Source organism: Heteronotia binoei, chromosome 13 (genome assembly GCF_032191835.1).
Source record: "Heteronotia binoei isolate CCM8104 ecotype False Entrance Well chromosome 13, APGP_CSIRO_Hbin_v1, whole genome shotgun sequence".
In the NCBI taxonomy this organism is placed as follows: domain Eukaryota; kingdom Metazoa; phylum Chordata; class Lepidosauria; order Squamata; family Gekkonidae; genus Heteronotia; species Heteronotia binoei.
This window is the reverse complement of record NC_083235.1, coordinates 36,910,966-36,931,832: the sequence shown is the minus strand read 5'-3', so window position 1 is coordinate 36,931,832 and position 20,867 is coordinate 36,910,966. Positions and strand designations below refer to the sequence as shown.

At 46.9% G+C, this 20,867-nt stretch overlaps 1 protein-coding gene and 1 non-coding gene across 3 annotated transcripts; one reads left to right on the top strand and one right to left on the bottom strand.

The window, feature by feature from the left end:
• Positions 1-7,193: 7,193 nt before the first annotated feature.
• PRPH (peripherin) lies at positions 7,194-20,288 on the bottom strand. Of its 2 annotated transcripts, XM_060252942.1 has the most exons (9): positions 19,712-20,288; positions 15,740-15,800; positions 15,249-15,344; positions 13,997-14,161; positions 11,692-11,817; positions 9,350-9,570; positions 9,140-9,189; positions 8,537-8,616; positions 7,194-7,776 (listed from the first exon to the last, which is right to left on the bottom strand). In XM_060252942.1, the coding sequence occupies exons 1-9, from the start codon at positions 20,260-20,262 to the stop codon at positions 7,729-7,731; spliced, it is 1,398 nt and encodes a 465-aa protein (XP_060108925.1). In that variant the 5' UTR covers positions 20,263-20,288; the 3' UTR covers positions 7,194-7,728. The 2 variants fall into 2 exon arrangements, with proteins under 2 accessions (XP_060108925.1, XP_060108926.1); XM_060252943.1 differs by lacking the exon at positions 8,537-8,616 and having other exon boundaries at positions 7,639-7,776.
• TRNAA-UGC (transfer RNA alanine (anticodon UGC)) lies at positions 11,852-11,926 on the top strand. Its single transcript has one exon. It is a non-coding gene; the product is annotated as a tRNA-Ala (tRNA).
• Positions 20,289-20,867: the final 579 nt, after the last annotated feature.

The window sequence follows — 20,867 nt, the reverse complement described above, 5'->3', positions numbered from 1 at the left end:
TACCCTGTTGAGGTTTTTCCCCAAACTCCACCCCACCCAAAAAAACCTCCACGTGTTTCCCTAACCAGAGCTGGCAACCCTATGCTAAGCAAGACCATTCATTCCAGTTTGGACCTTCAGACCTTCCTTCCTTTTGACTGCTGGTTGGGCCTTGTTCTATCTGGACTTTATCTAGTTGTACCTTCAGTCTGACCTGTTGACATTTGGGTAATAGGACTAAATTAAGCCTGAGTAAGTAATCTAGGATAGTTATTTAGTTTTATTATTTTCTTCCCTACTTTGCACTGCTCCTGTATTTGTGAACTTTTGCACATTTCTTTTAATAAATCTCACTAATACTACTGTGGTATTATTTGGGTTTTGGAGCTTCAGTCTAAACCCAATACTTTGGCTTAATTTGGCTACAGCTACCAAGTACTTGTTTGTGGAACTCAACTTGTGAGTGTCCTGCCTTGTAGGGTTGACTTCTCAATTAATACCCAGTAGGGCTAGAGACCTGGTCCTTCAGTCTCTCGGCTGAGGGTTAGCTTAGAGGGGCTGTTGGTGGCTCGTTACCCCGGGCACTTCCTAGTTTCTTCATCCAAAGCCTTCTTGTTAACACACCTGTTCTCTCAAGATCTCACAACATCTTAGTGTAGGGGATGCAACTTCACATTGCTCTTCACCGATCTCCATTCGACACACACCTCTTAATTTTCCTCTGTATGAAGCTGCTTTATACCAAGTTAGACAGGTCAGTGTTATCTGTTTAGATTGGCAGTTCTGCAGTTTCTTAAAGTAAGATGGCAGGGACTGAACCTGGGGTCTGCATGCAGAGCAGTTGCTCTACCACTGAAATGTAGATCCCTCTCCATTGAACTGTGTTTTTTTTTTAACCAGTTCAGTGTAACAGAAGAGAGCCAGCCAGCACTGTGAAGCCAACTTTTTGCACCTTACTCTTATAAATCTTATTATCCAAAGATTTAGCAGGTCAGCTTCAAAATATTGTTTCAGTTGCTCATTTAGTACACCCCAACAATGTCAACAAATTGCTTGGAGAACAGCCTGCCACATCTCTTGTCTATCACAGCTGACATGATCTAGCCAGAGATTGCCCAGTTTGGTCCAGGAAGTAGCAAATGTTTCTTTGAAGGAGGTGAGGATGCTGACCATCTTGAAGAGAGCTCTTTAAGAAGCCTTCCCTAGGCCCAGATGATCTCACTTATCAGTCAGTTGCAAATATCCCTTTTTGGGGAAGCAAGTGGTGGACTAGTAACTCCATGCCGTCTTGGATGACATTATCTGGCCCAGTGACCCTGCTCCCCTGCGATGCCCAGAGGCACCCTGTGATGTGTTTCCTGGTGCCCAAGTCCTTTCCCAAAGCAATGAGCCAATCCTGACTTTCTTCCATCTCACTGGAGCAGCAGATGCTTCAGAAGAGCCCAAAAGGCATCACTTATCTGTCTGCAAGGAGCCCCATTCAGTATCAGATGCCTCCAGCTTCAACTTGGAATAACTATAGGACTGGAAAATCCCTATAGCTTTAGCTAGCATGCAGAAAAATGTCATTTCAGTAGGCAAAACGTCTCCTTCAGTAGTTGCCACTATGGCATCCCCCAAACTGGCCTTGCTTCTAGGACTTTTATAGTGGCTGTGTGCAAAAATTCAGCAGGTGAAGGGCAAAAATTCAGCTGAAGGGTTGTGGGGGGTTTTTTGCTGGCCTCTCTAATTTTCATTAAAGAAAGCTAAATGGGGTGGGGGTGGCAGCATGTATGAATATAGCTTGACCAAACCATATAGTGCATTGGACATAACTCTGTAGGAAACAAACAAAAACTCACAGAAGACAGAGGACTCTTCGGTATGGTGTTTATTGGCTGGTTGGAAGCAATGCATGACCCATTCCACACAAATGGTCAAGTGTCATCAAGGAACTGTTACTATTGAGGGAAGATCAAAAAATTCCAGAAACAGTTCTTCTGCAACCACTGAGTCTCGATGAACTCCATTTCTTCATGGGAGGGTGGGACAGACTGGGTTGTCACCTGGGCATATGACCTCATCTTTCCCCAAGCTAGACATTAGTGAAGCAAAGCTGTTCAAAGGAAGGAGCCTGGAGAACCAGAATGCATGGGTGTATTTGGTATGTCACAAGAGTGAGAATGATGGTGGATCAGCATAGGGGCAAAAATAAAACCCTAGGATATGGTCCTGGCATGAATTCTGAGAACCATTTGTATGCAGGAGTTAGCACCAGGAATTCTTATCAAGCCTAAATCTGGGAAATGGGCAACATGGCTACAAAAAATAAGGGGAATCAGCATCACAGCCCAGGACAAGGATCCCTATTCGTCAAACCCCCCAGCATCAAAATGGTTCTCAACTATGATCACAGTGTTGCCCTTTAAATGAAGAGCAAACTTTTGGGAGCCTCCAAACAAGGTGATTGTGACCAGCAGACACTTTTGTCTGCAACTCTGTGGAATTCTACCCCCAGAGAAGTGCCAGGGGTGGTGGATAAGAGAACCAGCGTGCTGTAGTGGCTAAAGCGTTGGATGTGAACTGAGGAGATAAAGATTCAAACCTTCACTGTACCCCTGAAGGTCACTGGGTCATTTGGAGCCAGTCTCACTTTCTCGCTGTGTAATCCTCCTTCACAAGGTTGTCATTAGGACAAAAGGGCAGAGTAGGAAGGGAATCTTGTATGCTGCTTGCCAGTATATGGGATAAAAATCAGGTCAGACATACATTAAATGACAGATATGAAAGGGAAACAGTGAGAGCCTTTATCCTAACACTCTTACTCATATCCCCCAAAACTGGACATGGACAACTCTGGATCAGTTATTTATTAGTACAGTGTACTGTTAAGAATTTTCTAAAGCAGTGCTAATGACAGATTTATATAGTTTTAGTGTTCAAAGTAGTTAATATCTGTTATGTCAGACTCACAACATACCTGCTAAGTATTATTAACCCCAAATTGGGATGTGAGGGGCTGGGAGAGCAGCTTCTGCATTTGTGTCACAAGAAGTATATTGTGGCACTCCTGGTTTGTAATTCAGACTCTTGGCTGCTATGGTAGAAGTGTTCTAACAGTGTGATCCCAAACTTATAGAAATCAGCAGGCTTAGACTGGAGTAACTGCACAGGATTGCACTGTACCTTCAAACGTGCTATGTGTCAATTCCACATATGTTGAGGAATATTTATGCTATGGATATGAATACCAAATGCATACCACATGGCTCTTTCCTCATGGCAGTAGTGGACCCAGAACTGAACAGTGAGGGGAACACATGCCCAGATTTCCCCGGAAACTACTTTATGCTGTTAATGGTGCAATCCTAAACCAAGTTAATTGGGTTAGAAGGGTAGACCTCTTTTTAGGATTGTACTGCAAATATCTCCAGCCACTCACCAAGTGCTTCAGTCTCAGCTACTCTGTTCTTCACTGCTGGGTTTGTGCTGCTGTCTCATCTATCAAAGGTAGGACAAAAGTGCTTCTGAGAAGCTGTATCTTTCTGTATATATTACCTTCAGAAGACCAGCTTTATGGGGTACAAATTGTATATAATTATACATAAATGTCAATTTCAGATTACTATGTATCACTAGTGTAATGGTAACATAAAAGACTGTTCATTCTAGTTGCTGTTCACTACCATTTTTGTTTTGTTTCCATCATCTTTCACTGACAGAGAACTTACACCCATTGGGCTTGGGTCAGCAAATCCCGTTTTTGAACCTGTCATTCTTGATCTGCATACCTGGCTGCTCATAGCAGCTGTCCAATCCCAGAAATGGTACCATCACACCTGTACAAATATCATAAAGGAACATGGCACCCAGGAACAGGTTGCAGGTAGCTGATACAAGGAGCTAAAAAGGGACAAAATAACGGTGTTGTGGTTCAATAGTCTCATCTGTACCACAAGTTACCTACGGAAAATCTCAACTCTAAATCGCTTGGATGTCCACTGCTGAAGACAGGATGCTGAACCACACAGTTCTGCACATCGACTTAAGACAACTGTTTCAAAGCAACTGACTTAGAATGGCTGATCAAGAGAGGCCCCTTCATCATACTGGAGTTAAAGCTGCCGTCACTGCAGTGTGTGGCAGAAAGCAAGAGAAGGGGTTGACAAGTACATAATGTGAGTTGTAGACTGGCACAAGCCATCCCCTGAAGACACCAGACCTGACCGCATTGCAGTGCTACAGCAATAACGGTGCAGCTCAGCTGGAGCCTATAAGTGCCTCTGGACACCTATCAAGTGTTCAGCTGAATTGCAAAAGGAAGTTTGTAGCTCAGCAGATTAAAAACCAGCCTGATTTGTGTCCCACAGCCACAACTTTAGGGAGCCTGTTGTAACCACCAGTCCCTATGCTGCAGATTGAGTGCTCAGAAGCATCAGGATTAGGGACTGCTATTGAGCTCCAGAAGCATTCTGCACGGTAGCAGCAAATTACTACAGGAACCTCCATAATTCCTCTCCATCTGTAGCCTCACTCTGTAGCTTCAGAAACAGCTTAATAGTGCCAGTATTAGGCAAAGTGATTGAGGCGGATAAGAGAAGAAGATATTGGATTTATATCCCGCCCTCCACTCCAAAGAGTCTCAGAGCGGCTCACAATCTCCTTTACCTTCCTCCCTCACAACAGACACCCTGTGAGGTGGGTGGGGCTGGAGAGGGCTCTCACAGCAGCTGCCCTTTCAAGGACAACCTCTGCCAGAGCTATGGCTGACCCAAGGCCATTCCAGCAGGTGCAAGTGGAGGAGTGGGGAATCAAACCTGGTTCTCCCAGATAAGAGTCCGCACACTTAACCACTACACCAAACTGGCTCTCCTGAGAGAGAACTAGGATGAATTGCCATTCAGTCCTGCCTAAGTGATCACAGAACCCTAATTCTCAGAGAGTAAAGCAGACACCCCTACACAGTTATAATCAGAAGCAGGGCTGGCCCTGCCATTAGACAAACTAGGTGATTGCCTAGGGAGCTGGCCTTCTGGGGGCACCAAATTGGGTGCTACAATTCATCTGTTTTTGAAAACTGATTATCGGGGGGGGGGGCAAAGTTAGCCTTGCCTAGGGTGCAAGATATTATTTATTATTTATTTATTTATTTCTCACATTTATATCCTGCCCTCCCTGCCAAAGCAGGCTCAGGGCAGCTAACAAGTCAAACCCAGACCATAAAAAGATAGCAAATAATTAAAATTAACAATAATCGTTGCCGATCAAACTTAAAACAAATTAAAACAATTTCAAATGCTCTAAAACGATTTTGGTGCTAGTGTTGGTACTATTAAATTCAGTGATGCTGGGCATCTACTTATACTGTAATTTAACTAAAGGCATCGAAATAGAGCTGTTTTACAGACCTTGCAGAACTGGGCAAGGTCCTGCAAGGCCCTTACATCTTCTGGGAGTTGGTTCCACCAGTGGGGGGCCGCAACTGAGAAGGCTCTTCCTCTGGTAGCCTTCAGTCTCGCCTCCCTTGGCCCTGGGATTAACAGTAAATTCTGCCATCCAGATCTGAGTACCCTCTGGGGAACATGTGGGGAAAGATGGTCCCTAAGATAGTCTAGGGCTGGTCCTGATCAGAAGTGGAGAAACAAGGCAGGAAAAATGCCTGGGGGATAAAAGTAACCATGAGAGAGAACCATAAAGAGACCATAAAGTAACCATAAAGAGAGCCAGTTTGGTGTAATGGTTAAGTGCATGGACTTTTATCTGGGAGAACCAGGTTTGATTCCCCATTCCTCCACTTACACCTGCTGGAATGACCTTGGGTTAGCCATTAGCTCCAGCAGAGGTTGTCCTTGAAAGGGCAGCTGCTGTGAGAGCCCTCTCAGCCCCACCCGCCTCACAGGGTGCCTGTTGTGGCGGGGAGAAGATATAGGAGATTGTAAGCCGCTCTCTGATTCAGAGAGAAGGGCGGGGTATAGACCTGCAATTCTTCTTCCTCTTCTTCTAAAGGTCATGACCTGGAGATCCGTAGTTGATCATGGATCCAATGAGCTTCCTTTATCATAGAAATTCCTTGACCATCTACAAAGACACTTGGCAACCACAGCCTAAGGCTTCTAAGAGGACTGGGCATGTGTGAGAAATTCCAGTGCCCTGCCTCTCTCTAGTAACGTCCCTTCCTCTGCCAGGTGACAACCATTCCTGCCTACCACTGTGATCTAAGAGATTTAAGTTAGAAGGCAGGGGATGCTGCAACTTTGTCTGTTCTATCAGCTTTGCAGGATGTACCATGCACATGCCTGTAAGGCTGTGAGTACCACAACTCCATCCATGAAACAGTGGGGGTTAGTGAAGGGGGCCAGAGAAAGGATGCATGAAATACTATGTGGAGAATGAAGGGGGATAGTTGGAGTGACAAGAGCTGAAAGAGAAGAATGTCTGAGCACTTTGCTCAGTTGTGGGGAAACTGGACCTGCGGATAAGATGGCAAACTGATAAGAATGTTTTTCATACAGAGAGCAACTTCAGCATCCATGAAAACCATAACTTTATAGAGTAGCATTTGAGAAAGTTCTATTTAATGTTCCTGCGGGTTAGTATTAAGTAACCTTCATGGAATATTGTCAGGAAATCCAAATTGTTGGATTAATATTTTGTTCTCGCTTTATAGATGTGAATGGCATTACAGCATTAGCCCAGATTATATAAAAATAGCATCCATTTGTTTCCCTATCCAGAGATTGATAGCTCATCTGCCTTTCCTTGGGTCCATAAACCAGAAGCCTATAGGCATTTCACATGAAGGGTCACATCTGGCACAAAGAACGCAATACTTAGCATGAAATCCATCAGTCTTGTAGGATTCACTTCTGAACGAACAGCTCTAGGACTGGGAGTGTGATTGTATATTTAAGAATACATGGAACTTGCAGGAACCAACTGGAGAAATTTCTTCCCAAAATAAACTTATTTGGGTGGTTTTTTTTAATTTTGAAAAGCTTATTTTAACAAAAAAGGTTTTTTAAAAAACTAAATGTATTAATTTGTTTTGTATGTGTGTTAATTTTGGGAGTGCTAGGGAAGATTTCAGTGACTATAATCTTTTTAGGACATTCTTATACTGAGAACTTTGGAGAAACCCTGTAATGCAGTGGTTTGTTTTAATGGTCAACACAGCCAACTGACCATGAGGCTCCCCCGGTAGGTGGTTGGGGCAGCGGACAGAGTGATCAGGCTGTTGATTTTCTTTGGTGTTTCTGTGTCGGTGTGCTAGATAGACTTGCCACTTATCGGAGCTGCCCGCCTTCCTAGCCATGACAAATTATGAACTGGGTCATCATGCAGATTTGCCTTTAAACACATCTCACAAAACTGCGCCTATCATGAGCTTACTCCAATTGATTCCTGATGGCTTTGAGGGAAGGTAATGCTCTTCCCCTCTCGGGACAATGCTGGCTAGGAGTGGCAAGAGGTAGGAGGCAGTGGAAGGGAAGAGCAGAGGAAGAAATCTCCACTCCCAGCCCACGTGTGGTTATTGCTGGAATCACAACCAGGCTGCCCCTAGGAAAGCTAGAGGCACACGTAACGGGAGAGCTGGCTCTGGAAGTCTGGTAGAGTGTGGGAAAGGCTATTGGAGGTAAGAGGTATTAGCATCATTATAAGTAAGGCCAGTGTGGCTTTGTGGGGAACAGGGGGTTTTGCTGCTGGGATTTCTGCACATTGGCTACTAGTGCCCATCTCTGTGGCTTGGGTAGATGTCTGGTGTGGTCAGCATCACTTTTCTAGCTCCGCTCTCTGCTCTTTTCTGGATTCAGTCACCACCTGCAAGGGACAAACAGACAGGCCACAGCATTAAGACTCTTGGACTTCTGGGAATAGAATGAGCCATGGTAATCTGTTCACAAAATGGCAGATAGGGCTGTATATATTCCATGATTTTCTGTGAGAGTGCCACACTGGATTTTGAAGAGAGTGGAAAAATTAAACACCCTGAATTTTTTTTTTTTTCGGAAAAAACAAGCAACTTTCTCATCCTTAAGTCTGTAAATGCTGGTTTGATATATATGGGTAATACCTTTAAGTGGTCAGAGACAGGCTTCAGTCCCCTGAATAGCTCCTTCCCATTACTGGCAGAAGAAGAATGAATTATGCAAAAGAAGCTATTACATGCCAATTAAAATAGCTTGCATATTTTATACAGGGTCAGAACTCAGGTTACCATTTCTTTGAAGCACAGAGCGCACAAAGTCCTTGTTTTAAGACTGGAAGGGGCTATAATACCACCAACTTCCATCCCACACTACAAGACATGAGATTATCCTCAACCTGCCTCTCACAAGTACAGTCATGTAGTCTACACAACAGAGCAGAGGCAGCCAAAAGCACACAAGGAACACACAACTCCAAATGACCAAAGGAGAAAGCAGGATCTGGAAGGAGATAATTATACTCCTTTACCCTAGCAAAACCTGCTCCAGGCCTAGATATGATCTTCTCTGTAGATATTCTGGCCACTTTTGTTCATACTCAAGAACCACCTTCAAAGCCCCCATCTCCCACTGGAAATCATTAATATGCTCACCTCGCCATCTCGAGTCTCAATGGTTTTGATCAGAACTGTCTTCCTGGTATGTGTTTCTACAGCCGGCTCAGGCTCTGAAACTACAGGGGTGGGAGGCCATTAGGGGAGAGGGCACAGCAGGTTCAAAACAATCCCTTCTCTCTATAACTTAGAAGGGTGATGGCAGGTAAGCTCAGAATGAACTGGAGATGAGATGGATGAGATGCTTTTCCTCATGGAAAGCAAACTAAGGTCAGATTGTCTGTGCAGCAGAGCTTAGCAACCACCCAATGTGCTCTTTGCAAGGTCAGCAAAAAATCATCTTTGGGTTGGGGACAGGCTAACAGGAAGCAAGAAATGTGCATCAGAATAACGTGCACACAGACCTGACCTGGATTGGCCATGCAAGCCCGAACTCGTCAGATCTCAGAAACTAAGTAGGATCAACTCTACCAAGTGCTTGGATGGAAGACCTCCTCGGAATACCAGAACTTGGGAGGACAGGGACAGGCTTTATTCAGCCACCTCTCTGAATATCCTCCAGGCTCTCAGTAGGGATTAGTCACCAGAGGTTGCCATGACGATGCAAAATCTGAGTCATACCCTACAGAGTGACAGACTTACCAGTTGTTTTGATGCTGAGTGTCGACATGGATTGGACAGGCACTGCAATCCTGTAGGAAACACAAAGAAGAAATAAAATAAGCTCCTGCAACCTACTCCATTAACACCTCTCCTTTTAATAGTATTCCTTTTGATCCATTCTGCATTGGCAGAAAGGAAAGAAGTCAAACCATGCAAAGATGAAAGGAAATACTGGCCTGGGGAACCCACCTGCTTTCCTCTCCCTCTAGCAGCTTGCGGTAGGTGGCGATCTCAATGTCAAGGGCCATCTTGACGTTCAGCAGGTCCTGGTACTCCCGCAGGTGCCGAGCCATCTCTTCCTTCATGTGCTGGATCTCCTGTTCCAGCCGGCCCACTGCGTCCTGGTAGGAGTTCATCTCAGCCCCATATTGGTCCTCCAGATCCCGCATCTGCCTCAGCAGGGCTTCATTCTGAGGTGGCAAGTGACTTAGATGTGTCAAATGTAGATTAGAGACCCTGTACTTTTACCTGAAAATCACAGCTTTACACCCTGAAATCCTGCTCCTAATTCCCAAATAAGTGGGAGAAGGTGAGCTACCAGATCAGAGGTCTAGACTGGTTTCTGACACAGGGTTTGAGAGTCAATGCAAGACTGTGACCACTTTTCCTTGCTGGAAGGGACTGCCATATTTCCAGGTAGGAATCAGTGATTTCCTCATAAGCAATAGAAACTTCTAGAACCCTGTCACCATACCTAAGCATTTCTGCATTTTTGTAGTGTTAATTATTACTGTCCAAAATACAGAAGTTTACCAAGAACAGTTAGCTTTTTCAAAGTTCAAAATCTTTTCTCTCTTCCTTTCTTAAATAAATAATACCTTATTAGAATTAGTCTATTTCCCCCACCACCACCACTTTAAACACCTTACCTCACACAATCATAGTACCCAAAGGGATATTTGTTTCAGGATTGCTTAAAGATAAAGTTGACAAAAGCCTTGAAAAAATCCACCTCAGGCCGGGGGTGACAGGACAGAGTTCATTGAAGACTGTTTTGGCAGGGCAACTAGACTCTTTCTGAGTCTAAAACCAATTTCTATTTCCTATTCTAAACAGAATCTTGCCTAGAGGGAAGGGTGTTATTTTAAAACAAAAAAAAAAGAATCTTAAATAGGGCAAAAAGCCCTCTAGGTAAGGCAATGGATCTGCAATTGTACCTCCTATAATCATGAGTTCTTTTTAACCAAACACTGAAAATGGGTGCTGCGAACCCACCCATGGTTGAACCTTGGCCTCCTGCATGTGCTGACAGCCCAGTTTCACCAAAGGTTGCTGGTAGGGTTGCTAATCCCCAGTTGGGGGCAGGGGACCCCTCAGTTTGGAGCCCCTCCCCCTGCTTCGGAGCTGTCAGAAAGCAGGGATAATGGCCAGAATTACACACACACACTCAAGATGCAAGAAGCAGGAAATAAATGCAACATGCCCATGTAACCAGAAAGTAGCACAGACACATTGGTGACATCAGGGGTGATGCTCTATTTTTTGGGCAAAACTCTGTTGTAGAATTAGCTTCAAACCATAGAGTTTTGCCCCCAAACCAGAGCATCTCCCCCATCATTGACTTGCCTACGTAACTTCCTGACATAAGCACTTTGCATTTACTTCCTGCTTCTTCCCCCTTCCTCCCGGAAAGGTAAGCCCCACTCCCTGCCTGCTAATCCAACTGGCCTGGTAACCCTAGTTGCCAACAGGCCAGGAATAAAATGTTCTCTTCTTTTAGTAGAGGTTTGATATACAGAAATCTGCAGCTGAAGCTTTTCATGGCATGAGCTAAATCAGGGGTCCCCAAACCCCAGAGCAGTACCGGTCCATACCCTGTTTCCAGGTGGGCCGTGCAGCCGCCACCCCCCCTCCACCCCGCACAGCCTCGCCATCCCCTGTTTATACCACTTTAAGGCCAGGGAAGGTACCATGAAACGCTTTCCAGGCCGACCTCCCCCCCCCCCCCCCGCTCCCTGCTGATCAGCTGATCCAATCAGCAGGGGAAACTGTGGCAGCAGCAGCAATCAACCACTGAAACAGCTGCACTGCCATGGTTTTCCTGGCGGATTGGATCAGCTGATTGGCGGGGGAAGGGGGAAGATCAGTCTGGAAGGTGCTTCCCCTTCCCTGGCCTTAAAGTGGTAAAAACAGGAGGTGGTGAGGCTGCATGGGAGCTGGCGGCAAGGCTGCGGGGGGTGGGCAGGGGAGGGAGGAGGAAACGGGGGGAGGAGGAGGCACCGCGGGGAAGGGTGGGGGACAGCCACTGGCTCTGGGGCTGGGGTGGGCCAACCAGCCCTGAGGTTGGTCCCTAGGGAAAAAAAGGTTGGGGGCCTCTGAGCTAAATGACAGATCAAACTGATATTAAAGGAACAGTCTAACAGCAGACGGACCAGTCTAAAAACTGGCATCCCTAATTGCACCACTTATATAAAGCTCCTGCGTGCTCCCATGGTGTCCCCTGAAATACAAATCAGGGAGCTTAGTACAAAGAGGAAGAAGCATGGCTGCCCCAGGCAAGAAGTTCAGGATAGGACCTGGGGCCTACTCACTGTTCCCTTGAGTCCATCCACTTCGCAGGTGAGGCTCTGGATTTGGCGCCGAGATTCATTCATCTCCTGCTTGGCCTGGCGAAGTGCCTCATGGTTCCGATTGGCTGCATCTGACAAATCAGCAAACTGCAAGAAACCGGAGGGTTAAATCATTTGTGAGGGAGGGTCTGTGGCTCAGTGGCAGAGCACCTGCTTTGCATGCAGAAGGTCCCAGGTTCAATCCCTGGCATCTCCAGTTTAAAGGACCAGGCAGTAGGTAATGTAAAGACCTTTGCCTGAGACCCTCGAGAGCCGCTGCCAGCCTAAATAGACAATAATGACCTTGATGGATCAAGGCTCTGAGTATAAAGCAGCTTCATGTATTCATGGAAGTAGGGGACCAGCACACAGTGTAATCCTAAGCAGAGTTGTGCCCTTCTAAGTTCAATGAAGTCAATGGAACAGGTTTCAAAGGGTGTAACTCTGTTTAGGATGGCACTGACAGTCTTCTGTTATGGAGCTCTCCTGCCTCAGTTGAATGTAAAAATCTGTGTGTATCACTGAAACAGACTTCCTCCTCCTCCTCCTGTCTGATGCCTACAAGGCTGCCTCTTTGGATTTAGTCCTCAGCAGCCTCAAAAGGGCAAATTCCCTGTGATGTGCAAATGCATACAATGGAGCAGTTAGACGTTGTTGTTAAATGAACAACAGCCTAGAAAGGCTGCAATTGAAACCAGATAAGTGGTGGGACAACGCCCGACACTCTGCAGAGCTGCTGTCAGTCAGAATGGAAAATGTTGACCTTGATAGACCAATGGCCAACATACTGACTCAGTATAATGAACCTTCATGTGTTCATGGGACTGCTCTGTATAATTTCTGCCAGCCATTTTTTCTATTCAAAATATCCCTCTCAGCTGCTTTTGGGAAGCAGTCAATGGGCAAAGCGACAGCTTCCCTTCCACTGCTTCTCTGCTCAAAAGCACAGCTGCCCAAGACCATTTTTCATTTAGCAAACAAAATGTGAAGACCACACCCTGACCTGGATAGTCCAGGCAAACCCAGTCTCATCAGATCTCAGAAGCTAAGCAGGGTCAACTCTGGCAAGTACTTGGATGGGAGGCCTCCTTGGAATAGCAGCAGTCGAGAGGATGGCTTTCATCACCCAACTTCATGAATATCCTCCAAGCCCCCAGTAGAGGTCGGTCACTAGAGCTTGCCGTGACTTCCAGGTGCACACACATGCTCATGTGCATATATAAATACACATACGCACATGCTTGTAACATGTGGTTTTCTACTTTTGATCATCTGTGATACAAAGACACATGCTGAGATGTTTTAGGTAGCAGCTCCTTGTTCCCCTACTAATTCATTTCTGCATAACAGACCTTTCCATTTGGATATGTGCAGAGTGACTGCGGTTCTACAAGAAAGCAAACGTGTGTGTACGAGACAGAGGACTTTCCTCCAACTCAGCATCCAGGTTCACCATCCAGATAGTGGAGCTTCCGCAAGAGCTGGCCACCAGGAGCTCCCTTGAGGACAAGGAAACCCTCATCTGGTGAGTAAAGGCACCTGACAACAGTGCCTGGCTTCCCAGGAGAGACGTTCAGGACTCTGGTGCCCAGTTTTCTGCCTGCTACCACTCAGATCCACTGGCCTGCTCTTGCCTTCCAGCACACAACATATAGACTCAACTGGGGGCTGTAGCCACTCCTGTCTCCCTGACAGGTAGATCAGCTGGGCTCTCAAATGCATGTTTGTTGCATTCACTCTTTTAGGTGTGCACATGGAAACCTTTTATGTGTTCTCCCTACCCCCCACCCCCCCCAAAAGTAATGTATTTAATGGCCCTTAAAGGCAGACTGCCCAGTATCAGCAACAGAGGAAAAGGTTACAAGCTCCTGAATACTGACATAAAGCTTCTAAATGACTGTGGGTCCAATGGAAGAATGAGGTAGGAGTTCTGGGGGGCTGCAGCAGAGATATAACCCTGCAATACTGGGATTGGGGTGAAACCACTCCCCATTTCTTTGACTGTGTCCACCCTTGCACTGTCTCCCTTTCTATCACATTTGTATCCTCCCCTTCCTCCAAAGAGTGCAGAGAGATGTAGATGAGATCACCCCCCAAGTTATCCTTTCAATAATCCTGTGTAGCAGATAGATTCTGTTGCACCAAGTATATTTCTCAGTTCCACATAGATTCAAATCCAAGGCTTTCTGGTCCACACCCAGCACTCTCCATTGCACTATCTTGGTTCTCTGTGAATACGTGCACCATCCCACCCTCCTGCCCGTCTCGTTGCACCCAGTTCAGGCACCTTGGATTTGTACCACTCTTCAGACTCCTGCAGATTCTTGACGGCGATGCTCTCGTACTGGGTCCGGATATCTCGCAGAGCAGCTGTCAGGTCCGGTTTGGCCTGCTCCACCTCCACTTGGACCTGCTGCTGGCTGTGCATGCTCACTTGCATGTCGTGCAGCTCCTGCATGTGTTGAGACAGCCATCAAGAAAAGTCAGACATGTTCAAGAATACATCAGTCCCACAAAGCAACATGAATGTACATGGTGACAATCACACCTGCAACAGCACACCCACAAAACAAGGCGCATAAAACACAAAGAAGCATATCCACAAGTGCATGTATACCAACTATGCATAAATACAAGGATATTATGCATTGTGGTTACAGTAGCTCATAAGAGTCAAAACAGCAGCTTCACAAGGCACATGCCTACCATCAAACAGACAGATGGATGTAAGGGACAACTGGCTCCATGTAAAAGGTTTCTCTGCTGGATCAGGCTTGCAAACCTACCATGATAATGCTGCCTATAAAATTTGCTCCTGCGACCAAGGGTGGGGCTGGGGCTGTAGCTACAGTACTATTTTTCACCACTAGATGGAAAACAAGCAACATGGCTTAGGCTCATGAATATTAAAGAGCTCTGGATGGGATCTAAACACCACAGTCCCTCCCTCCCTATCAAACTCAACCACATCACTTCTAATGTGTGCCCAATTCTGTTGCCTCTTCTAGAACCCTTCTCTCTCCCCGCACAGCTCCTCTGGGAACATAGAGTCATAGTGACTAGCCACTGGATTGGGGAAATGTAATTGCTAAGTGAGTACAGGAGATAATAATAATAATAATAATAATAAATTTTATTTGTACCCCACCCTCCCCCGCCGAAGCAGGCTCAGGGCGGCTAACAATACGGTGACCAATGGTGCACCAACAATAAAACAGTTACACTAGAAACATTAAATTAACATTAAACTAACCTTAAAAGCCTGAATTAAAACAATTAACTAAAACATTTTATGACGCTATCCTTGACACTCTTCTAGTTGATGCTGATGGCGGAGATAGTCCCTAGCCCCAAGCAATTTAATGAGGCAGCAAGAACCAGGAGACGTGTCCCACCTGTCCTGTGGGATAGGTTAACTTTAGAGGGTTCTGCTGGATTCTCAAGAATCACCAACAAGGCAAAGGAGGATCTCTCTAATCATAAATGGGAAAGGCAATCACCCACCCTCGGCCATGATGACCATGCCTGTATTTCCTTACTTCTTCATGAAGTTTCTTGAGGAATTCAATCTCATCCATGAGGGACTCAATCTTGCGCTCCAGCTCCAGGCGGAAAAGAGTAGCATCATCCACATCCTAAAACGCCATGGGAAGGGGAAGAAATAGAACCAGAATCAAAAACACAAGAAGCACCCCTTCTCTTTCCCCTTTAATGTGTAATAAGGGAAAGCAGGCAGCACAGTGGCAGGTGGAGGATGGGACCTTAATTCAGCACAATGGACAGCTCATACATTGCCTAAAATGGCACTGGAGAGGTGGACTTGAGAATTCCTCAGGATGGCACCAAAAAGCCTATCCATGAACACTGACAGAGGATACAAACTGGAGATCATCTGTTGAGCTTGCACATCTGCAAACACCAATGCAGCATGAATGCCTGGGGAGCCAAAATGTTCACAAGCACGAAGGGAGCACAACAGAGCCAAGCAGTGCTACTTCTATTGCTTTGCTCCATCAGCAGGTATGCTTACCTTGCGGAACAGAACCAGGTTATTTTCAGCTTCTTCCCGTTTGTGCATCTCCTCGTCCAGCCTGCAGGAGGCAGAGAGCAGCAGAGGGCTAGTAGGGGCTAATTATAGCTCACTGTCATATTGACTACATTGACCCAGCTGTAACCCCATCTGTCTATGATTATGCTCTGGCCTTTCACGCACACTCCAATGCCCCCTTTTCTGTGCCAGAGAGAGGTGATCTGTTTCTATCCCCCTCTGACTGCAAGAGCTGTACCAGAAGAAACAACCAGTCAAACAGGTTACATAGATGGAAACTCCTGCTGGCGCCTTTCCCTGCTAGCCTGCATCATGCCTAATTCCTAGCAGATGGTCACTATGTCAGATAAACTTATCCAGCTCCCTAGCATTTATTTACTGCATACTATATACCCAGGGTGGCCAAACTTGCTTAATGTAAGAGCCACATAGAATAAGTGCCATATGTTCGAGAGCCACAGGATGGAAGGGAGGGGTGGGTAGAAGGAAAGCAACTTCAAATGCATTCTCCAAGCTTCTGGCTGACTTGGCTTGGAGAAGTGATTGAAAGAGAAAAATGCCTTCTTCAAGCTGGCCAATGGGGCAGTGGGTGCTTTCAGAGCTGCACAATCTGTATGAAAGAGCCACATGTGGCTCCAGAGCCACAGTTTGGCCATCCCTATATATACTAGGGATGATGGAAACCCCTACCTAGAGGAGTTGCTGATATTAGATTGTCAGCAAAATGAGTGTTGTGGAAATTAAGAGAATCACCAGTAAGAAAAATAAATGGAGTTTGGACAACTTGGTTTGTAGAGGAAATGCAGAGAAATTAAGGCAATTTTGGAAAGGCTTTGCTGGAAGCACTTCGCAGAATTCAGTTGCATTAAAAGCCTTCTATTGAGCAGGGAGGGTTAGTATACTCTATTCTTTTAGAGAAAGATGTTTTCACAATGGCCTTTAGCCACACCTTTTTTCTCCCATCACCTTCTGTCCATCAGTCCTCCCCTGGCCAATGCAGAAGGAAAGGATGGAGAAGAGGCTGCTCTGTCATGGTGCAGGCATAAAGGACCACGCCCATTTCTCTTCCAGATTTCAGACCTCACGCTTGTCTGTGTCTTGTCCTTCTTCTCTTCCCCCACCCCCATCTGCCATAGCATAAGCTACGCCAGGATGCGGAAACTCAAACCCCACCCCACAGAGCCTTGGGGAATGCAGTCTCCATTTTTCTCTTCTGTTACTTTGTTCCTTTCTAAAAGCATTGGAGTAGTAGTGATGCATGCATCACCATGGTTCCATTATAAGCTAAATTGGACCCCGCCACACACAACCCAGGGAGGCCAATGCAGCTGCCCCATCACACCAGCAGCATCCATTTGACATCCACTTCATGCCTATGTTTGCTAGTTCACACCAGTTTTGTCATACCACTGTGCTACCAGCACGATATATAGTCCTTCCACAGAAGGAATTATTGGTATGGCATTCTCCTATTGCTCCTCTACTACCAACTCACATAGTTACTCTGTTCTCCTTGCCCCACCCCAATATCTCATGGCTATAACAAAACTATAGGAGGGTCCTAACATCACCAGATGACCATCCCTCTGATCATTTCCTGCTATCTTCTGGTGGTTCAGTCCAGCCACTATTCCCCATTCTTAGACACTAGAGTCCCATGCCTTCCTACATCCAAATGCTGGCTCTAGAACGCCACTCTTATACATACATGGTGTTCCATTGGTGGACATCAGTCCCCACCAGTGTTCCCTCTAAGCTGAGTTAACGTGAGCTAACTCACAGATTTTTGTCTTAGCTCAGGAAGGATGACCCCAGAATACACTAATTTATGCAGTAGCTCACAACTTTAATGCCAGTAGCTCACAAAGTAGAATTTTTGCTCGCAAGACTCTGCAGCTTAGAGGGAACATTGGTCCCCCCTATAGTTTTTTCCCCCTCTCACTGGTCCCTGAAGAATCCATTGGCAAATCTACTTTTTTGCTATGCCTATCAGCCTTCCTCAAATTCCAAAAGTCATCTTCTTTCATTGAGTATTGTGCTACAAACAAAGTAGCTTCCCTGTTTCAAATATGAGACACCCCTCCACTGGCTCGCCAACAGACGATTCCCATTCGTCCTTTCTGCCTGTCCACAGTTTTCATCCAGAGCTTGGACCAGAAATAAGCTACTGAATTACCTCTGCAGTCTGGGTATGAGTTTCACAAATGCTGTCTCAGCTATCCTAACCTTGAGCCTCCAGCCTTCAACTCAAGTCTCCAAAATTTGGAATAAATGCCTGGAATCCCAGGCGCACATTAAAGGTCTTTTTCAGCATTGGGGGTAGAGACAAGGAGACCCAGATTCTGTGCTTGCAACCATTAAACGCTTTCTCAGAACTGGGGATACAAACAGGCTCCCCAGCCCACACCATCAAATTCCCACCATCCCCATTTAAGTTAAGCCTCAAATACAAAAGAAAAACTGTTCTGATAGCTAAGCAGCAATACATTACTTGTATTAGACCCATTTGGAATATTTACCCAATGAAGAAGAGAAAATTGGTTCTGATTTTCTAAAAATGTCATCATATGTAGCTAATTCCAGAGGAGTTGCCATGTTAGCCTGGGGCTGCAATATTAAAAATAGACTAACAAATAGTTAATAGCTCCACATAAGCCACCATTTGTTAATTAGTCCAGCTTTATCTTTGTAGAATGGACCTAATTAGATCTGCTGATCACGTCTTCCATTGCACCTTCCTTTATTAGATCTGCTTTAATCTCTTCTTCCCTGCTCTGTCCACCTAGCAACAGTTGGGAGTGGCCCCCCCCACCTCTTCAGTGGTCTGAACTCTTCCATTGGTTCTTGTTTCAAACTGGTATCTCCCCACTCCTGCCTTTCTGATGCTAGTAACTTTAAGTATAAATATAACTGCCCACTCCAGACACCTTATGAAGTGAGCTGTAAAACCTTATGCTGGAATCAACATTGTTCATCTTTAAGGTACCTCTGGACCTTTGATTTGATAGAAATGATGATTTTTTTGCTTAATTTCTGCTTTGATTCTGGAGAAAGCTACAAATAAAGAAACAAAAGCTGTTTACAGCTCAGAATATGTTGCACTCTCCTACTGTGCCCAAGAGTAGACCAATCCTTCTACACTCTTCTAGATTAGAGAGAGAACTCACATGGGCTCAAATGGCCTGCTGTATCAGCCAGTCATATGCATTCCTCTTGTGGGGTTCAGTCCCTGTAAAGGAATTTTCCCTATGCTCTCTCCCTGACCTAAATTCTCTCTGCCAGCTGCTAAAATCTAGAAGCTACTAGGCATTGGCAAATTCAAATACTTTAAACAATGTAAAGGGACAAAAGGTTGTTGAAATAAGAGAACCAATTTTTCCACCAGTCCCCAGCTCTGAAATCCCAGGACCCAAATCTATACCCTGCATTAACCCTTTAGATCCAACTCTCTCCGCAACTCAGGAGCCTTCATGCTCCGCTGTGATCAGCTAAAAGTCTTCTCCAGATGACAGAATCCTAGTCAAGTCTCTAAAAATTACCAGCATTCAAGCTTATCCGGAAGTCCTTTTCCCTACTGCCAAATGGATCCGAGTTTAGTGGTCCATCCATGCTGCAATGCACTCAGCATATGCTCAGAGATACCCTCTTCCTGGTTGTTTCACTTATTCCCAGGAGCTGGGAACTTTGGCATTCAGCTTAAACAGGGCCGAGCCTGGCTCAGACGGACTTTTCTAACTCCCCGCCCACTCCCCCCACCCAAATCTGTCAGGATCCAGCCAGCCTCTGGCCGCTATGAACCTATGACCCCTCCACCCAGCACTTCAGATCGACCGCAGAAACCAAAGTTGCAGACTCATTGCTCGCCCCGGGTGGCTGTCCTCCCTATCGCCCCCCACCCCCACCCCCGCACGGGGAGCCCAGGCGTTGCTGCGGCTAACGGCCCCGCCCCCTCACCTCTGCTTGAGAGCGGCCGAGTCCTCGGCCAGGTTGTCCCTGTCGACCTGGAGGCGGTCGCGGTCCTTGCCCAGGGCGTCCACCTGGCGGCGGAGCTCGCGGAGCTCGTCCTGGAAGAGGTCGGCGGCGCGGGTGGGCTCCTTGGAGCGGGCCTGGCCCAGCTCGGCCAGCAGGGCGGCGTTCTGCGTCTCCAAGTAGCGCACTTTCTCGATGAAGCTGGCGAAGCGGTCGTTGAGCTCCTGCAGCTCCTGCTTCTCGTTGCTCCGCGTGGCCAGGAACTCCTGGTTCAGCGCCTCGGCCACGGAGAAGTCCAGCTTCTCGGAGCTGTAGACGATCCGCGGCGGGGCCGGGGTGCTGGAGCGCAGCAGGGAGGCGCCGCTGCGGTAGGAGCGCAAGGAGGCGCCGCCGCCGGTCGAAGGCGTGCTCAGCAGCCGCGTGGCCGAAGACGAGGAGGCGAAGCGGGACGACGGATACGACACCGGCGACAGCATGGGGGGAGGCCCGAAGGTGCGGCGGTACGAGGTGGCGCGCAGGCCGCTCGAATGGCTCATGGCTGCGGCGCCCGAGAGAGAGAGAGAGAGAGCGAGAAAGAGAGAGGCGAGAGCGAGTAGCGCAAGACACAAGGGGGGCAGCAGAAGTTTCTGGCGGGAGAAGAAGGCGCCGGCTCCGGGCGAGGCGGCTTTATAGGCGCCCAAGTTGGGGCGAGAGGGAGGGGGGGTCACAGGCAGGCTCCTCCTCTCTTGGACGCGGCCCAGAGCCCCGCATTGCAGCCCAGTCGGAGGAAGGGGGAAAGGGAACCACCCAAGCCAGCGCGCCGGGAGAAGATGCTCCGGGGAGGGGGAGGAGAGGAGAGAAAAGGGGAGGGAGGCCTACCCTGGCCTTAACCAAGGTGCCCAGCAGCCAGCCACCCTCCATCTTGTTGGATGGAGCGGCGCTTGAGAGCCTGAGGGTTGTGCTGTTCTGTGGGGTCGTTTTCCATCGGCCGATGGTTGGATCTCACTCGGTTGGAGTGAGGGCAGAACGTGGTGGTTGGATAGGTTAGGAGATCTAGAGGTTTGGGGGGCGGCTCTGCTAGATCTCCCCATTGCACCCGAGAAAGAAGAAGCCCCCCCCTCCTTTTTTGTTTTTCTTTTTTTAATAAAAAATGGAGCTCGGA